We start from the raw sequence: 11376 nt of genomic DNA, 5'->3' as shown, positions 1-11376 counted from the left end.
AGTGTGTGAATACACACGTGACAAAGTGGCACAAACTAAACACACACGCATACCGCTATGACGATGTGTAGCACTAGTGAAACCTGAATAAGTTTGGTGGTCATACCATTGTCATTTCCTGGCTGTGAAACTGTCCTCTAGCCATGCAGAAAGGGAATCAGGTCTTCGCTATACTAATTCTTACAGCTGCATGTGAATCTACAGTTACATCAAAATAAAAAGTAAAAAGAAAAGGTGGTTGCCTTCCAAGACGATTGATGCTGACATAAGCCATGTAGAGGCGTCTTACGTTAATCCCACGCTCCTAGCTTTTGGCCAACATCTTGATGCCCAGGAAATCTTGTAAGGGCATCGCTCCCAGAGAATCCTATTGTCCAGGTGTGTTGGCCACACCCTCCCTGAGCCTCATCAGCATTTCAAGTGGAGAGTGATAGAGGAGCCCCCAGACTCTCATCTGGATTGTCTAATAGGTAGGGATTCAGTTCAGTTCAGTTGCTCAGTCGTGTCCGACTCTGCAGCCCTATGGATTGCAGCACGCCAGGCCTCCCTGTCCATCACCAACTCCCTGAGTTTACTCAAACTCATGTCCATTGAGTCGGCGATGCCATCCAACTATCTCATCCTCGGTCGTTCCTTCTCCTCCCGCCTTCAATCTTTCCCAGCATCAGGGTCTTTTCTAATGAGTCACTTCTTCGCATCAGGTGGCCAAAGTATTGGAATTTCAGCTTCAGCATCGGTCCTTCCAGTGAATATTCAGGACTGATTTCCTTTAGGATGGACTGGTTGGATATCCTTTCAGTCCAAGGGACTCTCAAGGGTCTTTTCAAAAGCACCAATTCTTCGGTGATCAACTTTCTTTATAGGGACAGGGATTGTGCTTGGCTAATTAAAGGTTCTTGGAGAATTAGATGAAGTATCACTCAGAGGCAGAAACTGACAAATATATATTTTCCTCAGTAATCAATGTAAAGAAATAAGAGGAAAACAATAGAATGGGAAAGACTAGAGATCTCTTCAAGAAAATTAGAGATACCAGGGGAACATTTCATGCAAAGATGGGCACAATAAAAGACAGAAACGGTATGGACCTAACAGAAGCAGAAGATATTAAGATGAGGTGGCAAGAATACACAGAAGAGCTATACAAAAAAGAACTTAATAACCAGATAACAATGATGGTGTGATCACTCACCTAGAGCCAGACATCTTGGAGTGTGAAGTTAAGTGGGCCTTGGAAAGCATCACTACGAACAAAGCTAGTGGAGGTGATGGAATTCCAGCTGAATATTTCAAATCCTAAAAGATGATGCTGTGAAAATGCTGCACTCAATATGCCAGCAAATTTGGAAAACTCAGCAGTGGCCACAGGACTGGAAAAGGTCCATTTTCATTCCAATCCTAAAGATGGGCAATCCCAAAGAATGTTCAAACTACTGCACAATTGCACTCATTTCATAAGTGGGCAAAATAATGCTCAGAATTCTCCAAGCATGGCTTCATCAGTATGTGAACCAGAACTTTCAAGCTGGATTTAGAAAAGGCAGAGGAACCAGAGATCAAATTGCCAACATCTGTTGGATCATAGAAAAAGCAAAAGAGTTCCAGAAAAACATCTACTTCTGCTTCAATGACTGTGTTAAAGCCTTTAACTGTGTAGATCACAACAAACTGTGGAAAATTCTTCAAGAGATGAGAATACCAGACCATCTTACCTTACCTACCACCTTACCTGACCTGTATGCAGGTCAAGAAGCAACAGTTAGAACTGAACATGGAACAACAGACTGGTTCCAAATTGGGAAAGGAGTATGTCAAGGCTGTATATTGACACCCTGCATATTTAGCTTATATGCAGTGTACATCATGCAAAATGCCAGACTGGATGAAGCACAAGCTGGAATCAAGATTGTCAGGAGAAATATCAATAACTTCAGATATACAGATGACATCACCCTTATTGCAGAACATGAAGAGGTACTAAAGAGCCTCTTGATGAAAGTGAAAGAGGAGAGTGAAAAAGCTGGCTTAAAATTCAACATTCAAAAAACGAAGATTATAGCATCTGATCCTATCACTTCACGGCAAATAGATGGGGAAACAATGGAAACAGTGACAGATTTCATTTTCTTGGGCTCTAAAATCACTGCAGATGGTAACTGCAGCCATGAAATTAAAAGGCACTTGCTCCTTAGAAGAAAAGCTATGACCAACTTAGGCAGCATATTAAAAAGCAGAGACATTACTTTGCCAACAAAGGTCCATCTAGTCAAAGCCACGGTTTCTCCAGTAGTCATGTATGAATGTGAGAGTTGGACTATAAAATAAGCTGAGCACCGAAGAATTAATGCTTTTGAACTGTAGTGCTGGAGAAGACTCTTTAGAGTCCCTTGGACTACAAGATCAAACCAGTCAATCCTAAAGAAAATCAGTTCTGAATATTCATTGGAAGGAACGATGCTGAAGCTGAAGCTCCAATACTTTGGCCACCTGATACAAAGAGCTGACTCATTAGAAAAGACTCTGATGCTGGGAAAGATTGAAAGCAGGAGAAGGGGATGACAGAAGATGAGATGGTGGGATGGCATCACCGGCTCAATGGACAAGAGTTTGAGCAAGCTCTGGGAGATGGTGAAAGACAGGGAGGCCTGGTGTGCTGCTGTCCATAGGGTCGCAAAGAGTTGGACACAACTGAGTGACTGAACAACAGCTTTCGATAGGCACCAAGAACTAGATATCTAGCACCTCTATCAGTACAATCTCTCTCAATTTTAAAAAATATTTGCGTATTTGTCTGAGCCAGGTCTTAGTTGCACTATGTGGGATCTGGTTCCCTGACCAGGGATCAAACCCAGGTCCCCTGCATCGGGAGGGTGGAGTCTTAGCTGCTGGATCAGCAGGGAAGTCCCTACAACCTCCCTTAATTTAACATTATTATTTCGACAAATAGTAAGTCTCATTAAATGCCAAACACTGTACAAGACCTCTCACTCGAATAAGATGCCAGTCAGCTTTGTCTTCTCCAGCCAAAATAATTCTAATTCCTTAAACCTTTCTTCTTTTTCTCCTCCCTCTGTTCCTTCTTCCTTCCATCCTTTCATTTCTTCTTTCCTCTTTCTCCGAGCTTTCCTTAACTGGACTTTTTCCTTTTCAATCAACATTTACTCACTTTAAAATCTTTCTGTGAATACACACACACACACAGGAAAGTACACATACCTATAGTCGATAAATACTTCTTATGTAAAAAGAATCAGAAAATACAATTAAATAGAACAAAATAAAATCTACACAGAATAGCTTTGCTCAGATGAAATACACGTGCAATGTGTTTAAATCAGATCTGATGCACAGTGGCCGAAAGTGGACCTACCTTTTGGTTTAATGAAGCACAGGTGAAGGATTACTTTTTTATGAGATAACAGACTTGGTTTAAAGATTTAAGAACATAGAGTAAATCACAATGGTATTCCAAGGCAATGAATATGTAGGATCTATTCAGTATTAGAGAAAAAAGTGGGCAATGCCATTAATATGGGGCAGCTGCCTGGCATAGCACAAAGCCTGTGGGATTTACCGTCAGCCCAGATTTGAGCCCAGGCCTACTGTTTACAGATTGAGTGACACTGGGCTAATTCCACGACTTCCCTTAGCCTCAGTCTTCCTCATCCCTGACTCACAGGATTTGATTAGGGCTAAAAGAGATAATAATGTGAAAGTGCTTTATAAACCACAGGGAACCAAAGGCATATACATTTTTGCAACCTCTTTTAATGATTTCTAATATCCTGTTGGCTTTTCTATTGCTATTCCATTTTCAGAGAGTGGAAAAATAATCATCCCCAGTTTTTTCTTCTATATTTATGTTTCGTGAATCATCCTCTAGCTTATTTCTAATGCAATTTTGGGTTTTTGCCTCTAAATCAGAATAAAACTCTGGTGTATTAAACTATTTCCCTAAGTGATCGATGTCATGTAAAAGGTTATTCCAAATCTTCTAGTGCAATGAACAGTTCCATTTAATTTAATATCATCAACAACTGTGATGAATGTATCCTTAATTCCTTTTCTCCCAGTTTGGCTTCATCTTTTAGCTTCTCTCCCCACCCTTCTCTTTCAAAATACTAATTAAAAAAGCAGCCCTCTTTTTCTAAGTAGCATCCTTCACTAAAGCAAAACAAGCTGCACTCTTACATTTTAGTCTCATATAGCACACGGGCCCCACATGCGTGTGTGTGCTCAGTCGCGTCCGACTCTTTGTGACCCCGTGGACTGTAGCCCGCCAGGCTCCTCTGTCCATGGGATTCTCCAGGCAAGAATACTAGAGTGGGTTGCCATTTCCTCCTCCAAGGGATCTTCCTGAACCAGGGATCACTTAGGTCTGAACCTGCATCACTTAAGGCTTCCTGCATTGGCAGGTGGATTCTTTACCCCAAGGGCCACCTGAGAAGCCCGCATGGCCTCACAAGTCTCAGGAAAGCCCACAGGATGGGACGAGCCTCTCTTTCTCCCGAAAGTCCCTTGGTGTGATGTCCTAAATCTATTATTTTCTGTCTGAGTATTTGGAACCAGACCTTTAACTTCATCTGTAACATGTAAGCTGATCAATAATACACCAAAGAGCTGTTGTGAACAGCTTCACATGGTTGAATGAAACCATGTACACGTGTGTCCTGGGCACACAGCAACTGTGTTGTATGTCGATTATTTACATCAACGTGCCCCTCCCTCCTCCATCAAGCACTTTTCTGAAAAGTGGCCTCTCTTGTAAGCTTGCGACGTCTTCATTTGACAATAATAAATCCTTGCCTTTCAAAGCATTTACATACATAGCATTTTACAATATGCAAAACGCTTCTCTCTCTCCATTACTTCATTACCTGGGGACCCACAGGCACGGTTATCATTCTCCTGGAGAACAGGAAATCAAGACCCAGGGGTTAGGTAACCTGCGAAATTCCAGGCAGCAATTAGGGAGTAGCTCTGCCCTGGAGGGTAGACTCCTTTTTCCCTCTCCTTCTTCTGCATTTTGGGAAGCTGGAATAGTCTGCTTCACGTACAGATGAATCGGTAAACATGCATTCCTTCAAGTGCTCTGAAGTGCTTCCTGTGTGTCACTAGGGCAGCCGGAGAAGGCAATGGCACCCCACTCCAGTACTCTTGCCTGGAAAATCCCATGGATGGAGGAGCCTGGTAGGCTGCAGTCCATGGGGTCGCTAAGAGTCGGGCACGACCGAGCGGCTTCACTTTCACTTTTCACCTTCATGCATTGGAGAAGGAAATGGCAACCCACTTCAGTGTTCTTGCCTGGAGAATCCCAGGGATGGGCGAGCCTGGTAGGCTACCGTCTATGGGGTCACACAGAGTTGGACACGACTGAAGTGACTTAGCATAGCATAGGGCAGCCAAAGCTAAAATCTAATTGGGAATTTTTCCAGGCCAGCCCAGCCTGGCCTGAGCAGTTGGAAGGGTGGGGTCCCTGGAACAAGGCCTGGAACATGGAAGAAAGGTGAAGACCAGGGGCTAGAGACTGCCAGATGACTGAGGAAGAGGACGAGCACTTAGGGAGGCTGCCACGCAGGACAAGTTAAATACTTTTAAGTCACAATGTGGCACTTCCCCCGCCTCCTCCTCAGACTCTGGAGAGGCCTTGTGGTTCAGGGAAAAGAGGTGGGCTTCAGGAGCTAGACAAATCCCAGCTCTGTAACTTAGTGACTACAGGGTTCTCAGTCTTGGATTCTCCCTTCTGTAAAATGGGTATAATGATAACCCCTCCCAGGGCTATCTCGAGAATTAAATAGCAGAGCTGGGTGCTAGGAAATAGTGGATTTTGGAGGCTGAGTCTGGGGCCCTCCACCTTCTGGGATGCCCTGCAGGATTCACATGATCTCTGTACTTCCTTGTTCTCATCTGTAAAATGGGATCATAACAGCAACTCCCTCAACATCATACTGAGGATGGAAGGAGATTTGGCCAGAAAAGAACTAAAGACGAGTGCAGAGGAAGTACTAAGAAAAGACGGCGTCTAGGGCCGCATAATTGCTGAGTGTGGGCCAGGGCTCCATGCCTGTGTTTGACTCACGTTTGAGCTGCGTGGTCTTGAGCTATGATTTCACCTCATGTCGCAAGATCCTCATCTTAGTGAAAGTCGCTCAGTCCTGCCCAACTCTTTGTGACTCGGTAGACTGCAGCCTGCCAGGCTTCCCTGTCCATGGAATTCTCCAGGCAAGAATACTGAAGTGGGTAGCCATTCCCTTCTCCAGGGCATCTTTCTGACCCAGGGATTGAACTTGGTTCTCCTGTGTTGCAGGCAGATTCTTTACCATCTGAGCCACTAGGCTTCTCTCATCTTTAAGCCCTCTCATCTTAAAATAGGGATAGTAATAATCTGTGCCTTGTGGGTCTGAAAAGAGGATTAAATAAGATAATACAGGTGTAGTGTTTAGGACGACAGCACCTGGAACCCAGTAAGTATGCTATAAATGTTATTTATTACTGGCTTTGATTATTATTTCCTTTCCCTGTTCTGGGGTCTTGTGGGATTTTCTACTCCTGTCGAGGTGAAGAGGGTCTGGACAGAAGGCAGGAGGGAATGACTCTCTGAACGGGTGCTGCCTGGGGTCCCTGTGGACCCATGGCTCCAGCCTGCCTCCTTCACGTGTCTCCATATTCACAACCTCTGGCCTCTGCACCCCACCCCCTTCAGAGAGGGCCCAGGGGCCTGGGGGGCCCCATGTTGGAGCTGGCTTTGCGATCAGGCAGCTCTAATCTGTCCCGTGAGCCCCACCAGAGTCTCATTAAAACGTGCCCCATAAATGTTAAAAAATTTACACATAAAAAAATTCCATGCATGAAACTGAAACCGTACGTTTTACAGCCTCAGTTTGAAATCTTGCATAATATATAAAACCTCGGCCCTGCACTGGGGGCCCGTAAATCAGATTTTATAAAACAAAAAGCTTTTGCCTTTCAAAGGGGTTTGGGGAACTTGCAAATTTTACAAACTGTACCAACTGCCAGTCAGAGGCTGCTGGGCCCAAATAGGGGATCGATGGGCCAGGTGACAGAGGGCTGGTGAGCACTGGGGTATGTGTGTGGGAGTTGGAGCCGGGGCAGGGGGTGGGGAGTGTCCCTGGGGGAGCTGACCAGGGGAAAGCCACCCCCATGGTACTGAAATGGGGAGGTGGAGAGGATCAGGGAGTGTGTGTACCAGGGGGAGAGATGCTTATTTTTTTATTTTTTATAATTAATGTCATATGTTTTTATTATTCAGACTTGCACTCCTCTTCACCTTTCATATCAGGGTTGTTTTTTGTAAGATGGTCATTTATAAATGAGGGCTTTGCTGCCCCTGGGGAAGCAGAGAGGTGGGTGATGGAGTGGAAGGAGTCAGCAGACCTGGGCGCTGACAAGTCACCGCCCTTCTCCGGACTCCAGTGTCCCCATCTGTAAAATGGACACGCTGCTCTCCATGCTTGGGGTTTTCCCCCAGTGTTTTATGATTCTAAGTTTATATTCCGGCAGCTGGCTAACTGAGAAGGAAGGTTCACTTAGAAACCTACACTCTGGGAACCTCTCTGGTCTCTGAACATCTCTGGGAGGGCTTTGTCAGCCATGGTTCCCATGGGAACCTGTCAGGAGATCGCAGGAGCCAGGGAGGTGGACACAGCGATTTGCTTGGATGGGAGGAGAGGGACCAGCAGGAGCGGGGAGGACCCATGTCCTGGGGGGTGGTATGCCTGGTGGGGCTGGGGAGCAGGCAGGATCTGAGCCCCGCTCCAGGATCCAGGGTGGGACAGTTTGGGGGGATCCCAGTATCCTCGTGACAAGCCCATCTGTGAAAGTCAACATTCAAGGGCAAAGGAAAGCCGCCCTGACACACATATATATAAAAAATAAATCTCTCAATTATCTCAGCTCATTTGCTTGGGGTCTCATTTTATGTCCCTGCTCCGCTGCGCAGTATATCTGTCCGGATAAAGAGTTACAGTCCGCTGGGCTACGTGTGCGGGGTTGTAAAAAATACAGATGCCAAATTAACTGGCTGTGGCACTCGGCAGCTGATTGAGCTGATAATGACGCGATCTGACCTTTTTCTAATTTCTAATTATGTGCATCTCGGCAGTGCCGGCTGCACAACTCTTGTTCTAATGATGGCTCCTGTGGTCGGCCTCCTCACCTCCCCCCTCCTGACACAGGACCACACGTGGGATGGCAAAGGGCACTGCCTGATCCCAGCCCCAACCCCCGGAAAGTTTCAGGCTCTCCGCCACATGGTCTCTCTGATGGCCTGGAGGTGAGGTGAGGCAGCTGGAATGCCTGGCCTTAGTGATACTGCATTTGACCTTAACCTTCTGGATGCCACGCATTTTCAAAGGCCATTTAGTTCCACTAGTCATGGCGTTAATTTTTTATGACAGTCACAGGAGACCGGTGTACTGGCTCTACAGATGGGGAAACCGAGCTTCAAAGGAGCTGTCGTCAGTCTCCCAGAAGGTGAGCTTGGCCTCGGGTCCTTGGCTCCTTCAACCACCTCCATTTAAATAATTGATCCATCCATCAGTCATTGACTGTGGCCAACTGCCCCAGGTAAACTCCTCCGGGGCCGTGTGAGGGGGTGGGCAGTGCTACGCCTGCTCCACCAGTGGACGACTCCCAGCCCATCACTTGGGATAGAAGCCCAGGGAGCACCAGGGGTCTGGGGCCACTGGGGCACCTCCTCCAGCAACCCCACCCTCAGATCAGGCATGGCACATGGTGGCTACTACCACGTCTTGCTGGATTAGATGAAGAAATCTGAGTCTTTCCGTGAGCAGACCCCTGAGAGACCCAGGTAGTGTGGGCCAGGGGAGAGCATGGAGATGGTCACTTTTTGGTATTTCCAGGCTGTACTCTTGGGTTGGCCAAAAAGTTTGTTCAGGTTTCCCCACTACATCTCAGGGAAAAATCCAAATGAACTTTCTGACCAACTTAATAGAATAAGAGGTTGTGGGGCTAGGGGGGGTCTTCCAGAACTCACCTGGCAGGTGGCAGTGGGCAAGTTTGTGAGGTTGGTTTCACCAGGACTCCTACTTCTGAAGAAGTTTATATTCTTTCATATTACTCAGCCTATTTTAGGTATTTCCCACCAATTGAGGCCTCAGCTTCTTTGGGGGGTCAAGTGAAGGGAGTGTTCATTCCAGCTCCCACACAAACGGCTGCCTCACCTCCTGGCCCCATGACTGCTGCAGGGGTAGCTTCTAAAGACCTGATTCACAATTGTGGTTCTGAGATTCTGATCAGATGAACAGCAGGGCAGGGGCAAGTCTGCCTGCACTAACTGTCCAACCAAATGGAGAACCTGCATGGGGACGACTCTCCCAGGGGACCTGAGAGATAGGGGACTGCGTTACCGGGAAGGATGTTAGCTCAGTCACAGCCAGGAGCCGAGCAGAGGTGCACCTGGGGCTCCCAGAAACCTGCACTCATGCTCCTGACCTTGGCCAAGTGCATATCCTCTGTCCTGTATCATAACACCATAACACTTCATAGATTTCCGGGCAAAGGAGAGGGGCCTCTCCTGGTAGGGCTGCTGGACTCCATAAAGTATCATATTCAACTCCTGAGAGAAGCGGCGGGGTGGGTCATTCACAACACAGAATAATACCCAAGTCATTTAAGTCTGCTCTGCAGATGCACTGCGTGTGTGCGTGTGTGCGTGTGCGTGTGTGTGTGTGTGTGTGTGTTTCTTCCTTCCTTCCTGGAGTCACATTTGCTTTTCTAACTCTGTTTCCCTTTGGGGAGTAGGTACTAACTAAATTCTGGATGGAGGTCAGCCCTATAATCAATCAACTTGTGGAAGACATATTTTCAGAGTTTCCAAATTTACCATGCACGATCTGGATAATCCACCCACAGCAAAATCAAGAATCGTGGTTAATAACCCCAGGATAACTGTTGTCACGATGAACAAACAGAGCGGTCTCTCCAGAGCTCTTTTCTCAGCAGGACTCCCAGGGCTAGACGAAGAGTTAGAGTATCATCTAATCTATTGGCTCCCAAGCCTTATTGAAGATTGCAGTTGTCTGGGAAGCCTTTAAAAATGTAAGTGTGCAAGTCCCACTAAACTTACTGAATCCTGGTTTCCAGGTGGAGGGGCCCAGGAGCATGTACTTTTTAAGGCTGTAGTGATGATCGGGATGACAAGCTAGGCTTGGGAGCCTGATCTACTATATCCTAAATGGGCAGGACATCTGCTGGTCTTCTCAGTAGAGAAGCTGGTTTTCGCGTCTGTTGCTTCCAGTCTTCCTATCTATCCACTGATGTACTTGAATATGCATGTCACCCTTCTCCTTCACAATGTAGCACATGGCCATCAGCTCCTCTCTGGGCAGCCCAAGACGGATTTCCCAACATGCCAGGATTCCAGCCCTCAGAACATTCTGGATGCCATGGCCCTCCCCTCCTCCCGTCTGCACTGCAAGAGGGTGGGAGGTGACGCTGGTGCTGCGGGGGAGGAGGAAGGCAGAGCTTTGGCAGCATCACCAGTGTGTGCAACTCTTGGTTAAAGGTTCTCAGCAGCTGGAACACCAAGGCCTGCCCACAGCGGGGAAGCACATTTCTTTGTTGAGTGAATAAATGAAAGGATTGCTTTTGGGGCATTTGGAGGGGATCAGAGGGCGGGACGACCCTAGCCAGGGTGGGGGTTGGAGGGTCTTTACCAGATTGTCCAGTTCCGGGTCATCGCTGAAGAAGGGTTTGTGTTCCTGCTCCTGCTGGTGAACAAAGTTCTCGATGTCCACATCGAAGCTGGCGGACGTGATGCACTCAGAGCCCTGGGTGGCCTGTTCACATTTCTCAAACAGCAGCGTCAGGAGCGGGAAAAGAGGATGCCTGCAGGGACAGCGAGAGCTCACACATGTGCACTCAGAGACCTGCTGCCATCAGGGCTTCTAACAGTGCAGAAGCCTTCAGGGGCCCACCTCACCTTCCCATCACCTCTTCTCCCAGGGTCTCACTCCTGGAGGAAGGCCCCGTCCCCACGGTCCACCGGGACAGCAGCATTTCATACCCTGGCACAGAGGATCCAACCTCCTCATTCCTGGGGCCTCAGTGGCTTCTGTTCCTCCCCTACCGGGAGCCTAACTGTTCTCTTTGTCTAGATAAATTGTGTGGATATTTGATGAGGGATGCTGGGTATAACTCTTCAAAGAGGTAGGTGTCCATTTCGGGCTCAAGGTCAACCGGGGAAGGAAATATGGGAAATGTCCAGAAAAGTCCTAGATGTAAACATTCATCGTTGGTCACAGATCCACACTTGGCTGTGTAGAGTCAGCCAAGGGCAGTACCTGCGTGTTTGCAAGTGTCGATGGGGGTGGCGGTGGGGGCGGGGAGGAGGGT

At 47.3% G+C, this 11376-nt stretch overlaps 1 protein-coding gene across 4 annotated transcripts in view; it reads right to left on the bottom strand.

Annotated features, from left to right (window-relative positions):
* The window catches only part of PKNOX2 (PBX/knotted 1 homeobox 2), a 301299-nt gene that overhangs the window by 40806 nt on the left and 249117 nt on the right, over window positions 1–11376 (bottom strand). For all 4 annotated transcript variants that reach the window (XM_010829459.1, XM_010829458.1, XM_010829460.1 and 1 more), the window contains one exon: window positions 10698–10869. In XM_010829459.1, coding sequence (XP_010827761.1) covers window positions 10698–10869 — 172 coding nt within the window. The remainder of the gene's footprint in view (window positions 1–10697; window positions 10870–11376) is intronic.

This window comes from Bison bison, unplaced genomic scaffold (genome assembly GCF_000754665.1).
Source record: "Bison bison bison isolate TAMUID 2011002044 unplaced genomic scaffold, Bison_UMD1.0 scf7180017864506, whole genome shotgun sequence".
Taxonomy (NCBI): Eukaryota; Metazoa; Chordata; class Mammalia; order Artiodactyla; family Bovidae; genus Bison; species Bison bison.
The sequence above is the reverse complement of the archived record's forward strand: the minus strand, read 5'-3'. Positions and strand labels throughout refer to the sequence as shown.